The 8,170-nt window shown below is 43.3% G+C and overlaps 1 protein-coding gene across 1 annotated transcript; it reads right to left on the bottom strand.

The window, feature by feature from the left end:
• Nucleotides 1–2,922: 2,922 nt before the first annotated feature.
• Nucleotides 2,923–7,869, bottom strand: gpn1 (GPN-loop GTPase 1). Its single transcript, XM_027139802.2, has 14 exons — nt 7,658–7,869; nt 7,428–7,521; nt 6,818–6,857; nt 6,308–6,374; nt 6,174–6,211; nt 5,827–5,905; nt 5,580–5,674; nt 5,421–5,466; nt 4,902–5,048; nt 4,626–4,708; nt 4,407–4,446; nt 4,012–4,102; nt 3,398–3,502; nt 2,923–3,121 (listed from the first exon to the last, which is right to left on the bottom strand). The coding sequence occupies exons 1-14, from the start codon at nt 7,823–7,825 to the stop codon at nt 3,030–3,032; spliced, it is 1,185 nt and encodes a 394-aa protein (XP_026995603.1). The 5' UTR covers nt 7,826–7,869; the 3' UTR covers nt 2,923–3,029.
• Between the last annotated feature and the right edge of the window lie 301 nt (nt 7,870–8,170).

Genomic DNA, 8,170 nt, shown 5'->3' with positions numbered 1-8,170 from the left:
CACAGTGGAACATTTTCTGGATCACTGACTAAATCAGGATCCTTTTTGATGATAACACATTTATAACCACTAAATAAACATTTTATAAAGATTGATTTGATAAAGGAGTGAGTGGGCGGAGTCAGTGGTGCATACTGATGACATCAGAGGGCAGTGAGTGTTGTACTTTAGATTAATTTGTACGAGTGAAAGGTGAAGTCAGAGGAAGCTGTGCATTAAACAAGCAGGAGCCCCTTTTCCTGTTTAATCAGAACGATATGACCATAAGTATGTGCACCCCAACCATCACACATATGTTTCCCTCTGCTGCTGTAATCAGATCCACTCTTCTCTGAAGGTTCTCCACTAGATGTTGGATTGTGTCTGTGGGATCAGTGATCATTCAGTCGCCGTGTCTTCATGGAGCACAGGGACATTGTCCTGATGGAGCAGGGTTTGGACGCTGTACAGTTACACACAGAGATGTTCAGTACAACTTTGTGACTCAGAGATTGCAATTTTTTGAAGAAGCTCAGTAGCTGAACTGAATATTGTGTTAAAGGTTTTTTGTGCGAGTGTGTCGTGATGAATGAAGAGAGAATTGTGAATAAATGTCATGCAGATTTCCACCTCCACTCTCACTCAGCTTCACAGCTCTGTGTGTGTGTGTGTGTGTGTCGCCTCATCCGCTCTCCGTAGGCGGTTTATATTTCCCGACAGATTCCCATTCAGCTACGTCCTGTCTCTCTGTTCTCTGTGAGTGTGTGTGTGTGTGTGTGTGTGTGTGTGTGTGTATTAACTCTGGCAATCTTTTCAGAGCATAAGTCCTTTACACAGTCTCACATTATTCCTTGTTCATCCTTTCAGGTATGTATTTTATCTGCTCTCCTCTCTCACAGGTTGCTCTGTCTGTGTGTGTGTGTGCGAGAAAGCAGGTGGGATGTACAGTGTGTAGGCATAAATACCACCAGGACACACACAAATTCATGCATGCAGCTGGTGATAGTCTAGTGCGAAAGTATTGGCACCAAAGGGCAAGAATGGCTATATTAACACAGGAGAGGCATAAGTGATACTCAAACATGTACACGTGTGTGTGTGTGTGTGTGTGTGTGTGGACACTATAACAACGTTATAATGTCTTTTCACATAAAATATTAAAAGTTGGAGACAGCTGAAGAGAATCTGAACACTTGATCCATGCACAGCGATCTTCATGACCTGGGGTGAGCAGGTGGACGCTCCACGTCACAGTGATGATACGATCTGCTTCATCTGTGTGTGGTTTCTCACTGAAAGGTCAAACTAAGGCCAGATTGTAAGATCTCGTCCTCTTACAGATCATCCTGAATATTATACACATTAAATATCTACAACCTTCTGACCTTTGTTTACAATGGTTCATTTATACAGCTAGTTTTGCACATTTTGGAGGGTGCCAATAATTATTAGATTGACACCACAGCATGAGCAAAAGTAGAAAGTAAAAAATGACTAAATGTAAGAGGGCGAGTGAGTGTGGCCTTGTGTTTCACTCAGGAGTCGGAGACAAGACAGTGACAGCTTCTTTTATATGTTTCACACATTTAGATGTCGAAGCTGATGAACAGAAGGATGGAGGGCGGACAGATCGTCTCTGTGTGTGTGTGTGTGTGTGTGTGTCTCTGTGTGTGTGTGTCTCTCTCTCTCTGTGTGTGTGTCTGTGTGTGTCTCTCTCTCTGTGTGTGTGTCTCTCTCTCTCTGTGTGTGTGTCTGTGTGTGTCTCTCTCTCTGTGTGTGTGTCTCTCTCTCTCACACACACAGCTCAGATTCAGCAGCAGGCCTCTGAATGAAACAAGCTGAATAAAACTACTACACTCTCAGGTGTAAATGAAGGTTGTGTAGAGTTATATAGAGTTGTGTAGAGTTATATGGAGTTGTGTAGAGTGTAGAGTTATATAGAGTTGTGTAGAGTGTAGTTATATAGAGTTATATAGAGTGTAGTTATAGAGTTGTGTAGAGTTGTGTAGAGTGTAGTTATATAGTTATATAGAGTTATGTAGAGTGTAGTTATAGAGTTATATAGTTATATAGAGTTGTGTAGAGTTATATAGAGTTGCGTAGTGTAGTTATATAGAGTTATAGTTATATAGAGTTGTGTAGAGTTATATAGTTATATAGAGTTGTGTAGTGTAGTTATATAGAGTTATAGAGTTATATAGAGTTATAAAGAGTTGTGTAGAGTTATATAGTTATATAGAGTTGTGTAGTGTAGTTATATAGAGTTATAGAGTTATATAGAGTTATAAAGAGTTGTGTAGAGTTATATAGTTATATAGAGTTGTGTAGTGTAGTTATATAGAGTTATAGAGTTATATAGAGTTATAAAGAGTTGTGTAGAGTTATATAGAGTTGTGTATAGTTATATAGAGTTGTGTATAGTTATATAGAGTTGTGTATAGTTATATAGTGTTATATAGAGTTGTGTAGAGTGTAGCGTTAGAGTTATATAGAGTGTAGTTATATAGTGTAGAGTTATATAGAGTTGTGTATAGTTATATAGAGTTGTATAGAGTTGTGTATAGTTATATAGTGTTATATAGAGTTGTGTAGAGTGTAGCGTTATAGAGTTATATAGAGTGTAGTTATATAGTGTAGAGTTATACAGTGTAGAGTTATATAGAGTGTAGAGTTGTGTACAGAGTGTAAAGTTGTGTAGACTTGTATATATATATATAAAAATATTTATTATGTTCTACTCCACACTGAACACCACACACTGAACACCACACACTGAACACCACACACTGAACACCACACACTGAACACCACACACTGAACACCACACACTGAACACCACACACTGAACACCACACACTGAACACCACACACTGGAGGTTGTAGCACAGAACCAAACACAGAACCAAACACAGAACCAAACACAGAACCAAACACAGAACCAAACACAGAACACGAGAGAATTTAAAGGCAATACATATAAAGTGGAAGAGAGTTCAAAGGTCAAAGTCCGGGTAAAGGAGTGTTCTGATGACACACACTTCCTCCTGGTCTCACTGTGACTTCCTGTTTCGCACCTGCACCACTTTCTTTCTCTCCTGAACAAAGTTCGCAAACGATGTGGACTCTTTACTCTCCTCTGTAGCTGTGGGGGGAAGGGGAGAGTAAAGTGTGCTGAAACTCCTGCACATGTTTGTCCTCACACACACACACACACACACACACACACACACACACACACACACACACACACACCAGCCTATAACATATATCCAATGCCATTAGCAGACAACATGTGGAACCACAGAGAACCAGAGGAACCTGGTCTACACTGATGGAATAATGCTGCATTCTGATTGGTCCACAGAGCTCTGCTTAAATGCTAATGTTAAAGCTAAACTGCTGCCTATGTTATAGTTACCATGGTGATCAATGTCATCCCCATTGCTGTCTGTATCCTCCTCATCCTCGTCCAGGTTTCCGCGGTTGAAGATGAGGTCACTGGGACCACTGAGGTCAGGAACATCTGCAAGTACATCAACACTGTGATTCACAAGATACAGAGAGAAAGTGTGTGAGAGTGTGTGTGTGTGTGTGTGTGTGCGCGCGCATGTGTGTGTGTGTGAGTGAGGGTGTGTGTGCGATTGTGAGAATGTGTGTGCGCGCGAATGTGTGTGCGAGTGTGTGTGTGCGCGCATGTGTGTGTGAGTGAGGGTGTGTGTGCGATTGTGAGAATGTGTGTGTGCGTGTGTGCGCGCGAATGTGTGTGCGAGTGTGTGTGCGCAAGTGTGTGTGTGTGCGCGCGAGTGTGTGTGTGTGCGCGAGTGTGTGTGTGTGTGCGCGAGTGTGTGTGTGTGCGCGAGTGTGTGTGTGTGCGCGAGTGTGTGTGTGTGCGCGAGTGTGTGTGTGTGCGCGAGTGTGTGTGTGTGCGCGAGTGTGTGTGTGTGCGCGAGTGTGTGTGTGTGCGCGAGTGTGTGTGTGTGCGCGAGTGTGTGTGTGCGCGCGAGTGTGAGAATGCATCCTAAAACAGCTCACCTGGCTGTACACCTGTTTCCATGGTAACCTCTCCCATATCTTTCCGGAGGCGTTCCAGCTGTTCCTGCTGTTTTTTACTCTGAGCTTCAGACTGTTAGAGATTTTAAGAAGAGCAGGGGCATAGAACCCTTTATCATCACCACATATACATTACAGCACAGTGGGACTGTTTTCTTCACATACCCCAACTGAGGAAGTTGGGGTCAGAGTGCAGGGGCAGTTATGATACAGTGCCCCTGGAGCAGGGAGGGTTGGGGGCCTTGCTCACAATGTCTTACAGACTAAAATAAATAAAAAAGCAGACTGAATTGTTTCAGTGCTGAAATGAAGAAGAACCACAACCACAACCACCCCCACCCACACACCCCCACCCCCACCCACACCCACCCACTCACCAGCTCTTTATGCAGACGCTCGTATTCAGGTCGATACTCTCTAAAGAAACAGAACAAACACCACGCTCATTAACCCCTTCAGTACCCCAGGTTACAGCTGAGTCTGATCACAATCTGATCCACTACAGATAAAGTGATTAGATTTATTATTAATTTACTGTAATGTCATCAGTTACTGTACAGCAGGAGCAGCAGGAACCTGTGATGAGAGAAACTCACGTCTCGTATTCTTTAGCAGCATCTGTGACCTGAACAAACAGCTCATCCAGGCCAGAACCAGTTACAGCAGACACACCAACCACCTACACACACACACACACACACACACACACACACACACACACAGTTTGCTTCCAGAAAAAAGTTATACTTGGAAATGTTGTTTTAGAGTTCAACATAGACGTTTAAGAGGTTTAGTAAAGTCAGAGTTTCCACAATAATGTCACACAAAGATTAACACAGTTGTGTGTGTGTGTGTGTGTGTGTGTGTGTTACCCTCAGGTTTGTGTAGAACTCGTCCAAAACCAGACTCATGGAGCGTGTGAGGTTACTGACGTATGACGTCTCCTGGTTCAGTGCATCCTGAAACACCTCAAAATCCTGCATCCACTCTACTGCAAAGCGATGATCAATTATATCTGTCTGCGCACACACACACACACACACACACACACACACACACAGGATTTTGAACAAGAGAACCATGAGGATTTGAAACCTCTACAGTGATTAACACTACATGCTCATACCAGTTTAAACACAAATTAAACAGTTTATTGCTACACAAAAGTTTGTCCTGTGGCTGTTAAGCGCCACCTAGCGGCCTGCACTGGAGACTACAGCCCACACTTTAACTTTAAACACCAGTCCTTAGCAATATCACTAACAACAGTTTCAAACCTGAGCCTTAACTGTCCATCAAAATAAATGACTTTAAAATGATAAGTAAATAAATTTAATCTACATTCATCACTTTAGAGATTCAGCACAAAACTGTAAAATGAACGTTTTTACCTTGTTCATGACCACGATGAAGGGAAGTCTGGTTTTGTACAGAATGCTAAACACAGCAAGGGGAAAAAGATCAAACTCCGAGTGAACTGTGTGTGTGTGTTGTGTGTGTGTGTGTGTGTGTGTGTTGTGTGTGTGTTGTGTGTGTGTGTGTGTCCTGACCTGCAGGCATACAGCATGTTGGACATGAAGGTTACAGGGTTCACACTGCGGGACGTGTCCATCACATACATCACCACACATGGGAAAGATGAGGCCTGCATCACACACACACACACACACACTCAGTAACAATCACACACACACACTCAGTAACATCACACACACACACACACACACTCAGTAACATCACACACACAGAGTATCTCACACACACACACACGTTAGAAAGTTACAGTCTGTTACAGACCAATGCCTCAGTTATGATGGTTCCTGATGCAGACCAGGTGAACACCTCAATCTGTCCTGGAGTGTCGATCAGAACGTACCTGTACAGGTAGAACCAACAGTTAACACTGACCCACACCACTGACCCACATCACTGACCCACACCACTGACCCCTGCACTGTGAGGGACGACCACACAACAGTTAACACTGACCCACACCACTGACCCACACCACTGACCCACACCACTGACCCACACCACTGACCCACACCACTGACCCCTGCACTGTGAGGGACGACCACACAACAGTTAACACTGACCCACACCACTGACCCCTGCACTGTGAGGGACGACCACACAACACTTACTGATGATTCTGCTGCCTTTTCTCAATGAACTTCATCACCTGAATAAGAGAGAGAGAAGAGAAATGATCTCACACGGCTGACGTGTCATCATCTGTACTGAACCCAATCCACAAGAACACTGATATAAAACAAACCTGATCAAACCTCGTCGCAAACAGGTTGAGAGACGTAACAATTCCCCCGTTTGGGCCCAAACCGTATCTGTGTGTGTGTTAAAGACACTGAGACACAACAGCGTGTGTGTGTGTGTGTTAAAGACACTGAGACACAACAGTGTGTGTGTTAAAGACACTGAGACACAACAGCGTGTGTGTGTGTGTGTGTGTGTTAAAGACACTGAGACACAACAGTGTGTGTGTTAAAGATACTGAGACACAACAGTGTGTGTGTTAAAGACACTGAGACACAACAGTGGGTGTGTTAAAGACACTGAGACACAACAGCGTGTGTTAAAGACACTGAGACACAACAGCGTGTGTTAAAGACACTGAGACACAACAGCGTGTGTTAAAGACACTGAGACACAACAGCGTGTGTTAAAGACACTGAGACACAACAGCGTGTGTTAAAGACACTGAGACACAACAGCGTGTGTGTTTATAGTTTATTGTTAATAATATGATGTGTAATGGCATGAAGGATACTGTTTCATCACTTCCTTATAGTTCACTGTGTCTCTGATATCTGTAAATAAACCACACACACACACACACACACACACACACACACACACAGACACAGAGACAGACAGACACACAGAGACACACAAACAGAGACACAGACACACAAACAGACACACACAGAGAGAGACACAGAGACACACACACACACAGAGACACACACACACACACAGAGACACACACACACACACAGAGACACACACACACAGACACACACACACACACAGACACACACACACACAGAGACACACACACACACAGAGACACACACACACACAGAGACACACACACACACACACACAGACACACACACACACAGACACACACACACACAGACACACACACACACACAGACACACACACACACAGACACACACACACACAGACACACACACACACAGACACACACACACACAGACACACACACACACAGACAGACACACACACACAGACACACAGACACACACACACACAGACACACACACACACACACACACACACATTATTTAATACATTAATTAACGTATAATTATTAGAATATAATTGTATTGTTAAATTAGACGCCGGAAGTCACCGATGTTGACAGGAAACGGAACTTCATGCACCGCAGGGTCCAGGTTAATAACATACGGAGGATTCTTCTTACAGTGTAGATAAGACGTGAGACGCTGAAAAACATCATTAAAAGATGAACAAAGTGCCAGAATAATAAAGTTTACTGTACCTGTGCGGGCACGCAGTAGTATACCGAAAGCGGGTGGAATCTGCCCGAATACAGGTGTGGAACAAACACGAGCTGTTTACCTGAACAAAAGTAGTTTTCCCAGAACCCGCCATACCCAGCACTATGAGACACACTGGTTTCTGCTCGGGGTTATTGTCCAAACGTGTCCCGCTGCTTGTCTCTGGAGTTTCATCACCTTTTCTCTCATATTGTTCATTTCCAACAGTAGCAGCCTGCGCAGTAGCCATGTTTATTTTAAACGTGGAAACCGGCACTGCCGTAAAGGAACTTGCATCGTCGTAAATGCCGCAAAACAAATTATTACGTTTAGCTATAAAGAAACCGCTAGATGGCAGCAAAGTGTCACAATATTCGTGTCGCCGAACACAAGCATTTATGAATATTCATCACCACAATAAACGTTAATCTGTGAATTAATTACATTTACACTCAAATTACTCACTGAATAATGTATAAGTTCAGTACAATACTTATAATATACACATATAAATGACACAGTAGCGTCTGTAATACACAACAGTCTGTAATACACAACAGTCTGTAATACACAACCAGCTGATTATTCCTGAACC

This window comes from Tachysurus fulvidraco, chromosome 12, assembly GCF_022655615.1.
Source record: "Tachysurus fulvidraco isolate hzauxx_2018 chromosome 12, HZAU_PFXX_2.0, whole genome shotgun sequence".
NCBI lineage: Eukaryota > Metazoa > Chordata > Actinopteri > Siluriformes > Bagridae > Tachysurus > Tachysurus fulvidraco.
The sequence above is the reverse complement of the archived record's forward strand: the minus strand, read 5'-3'. Positions and strand labels throughout refer to the sequence as shown.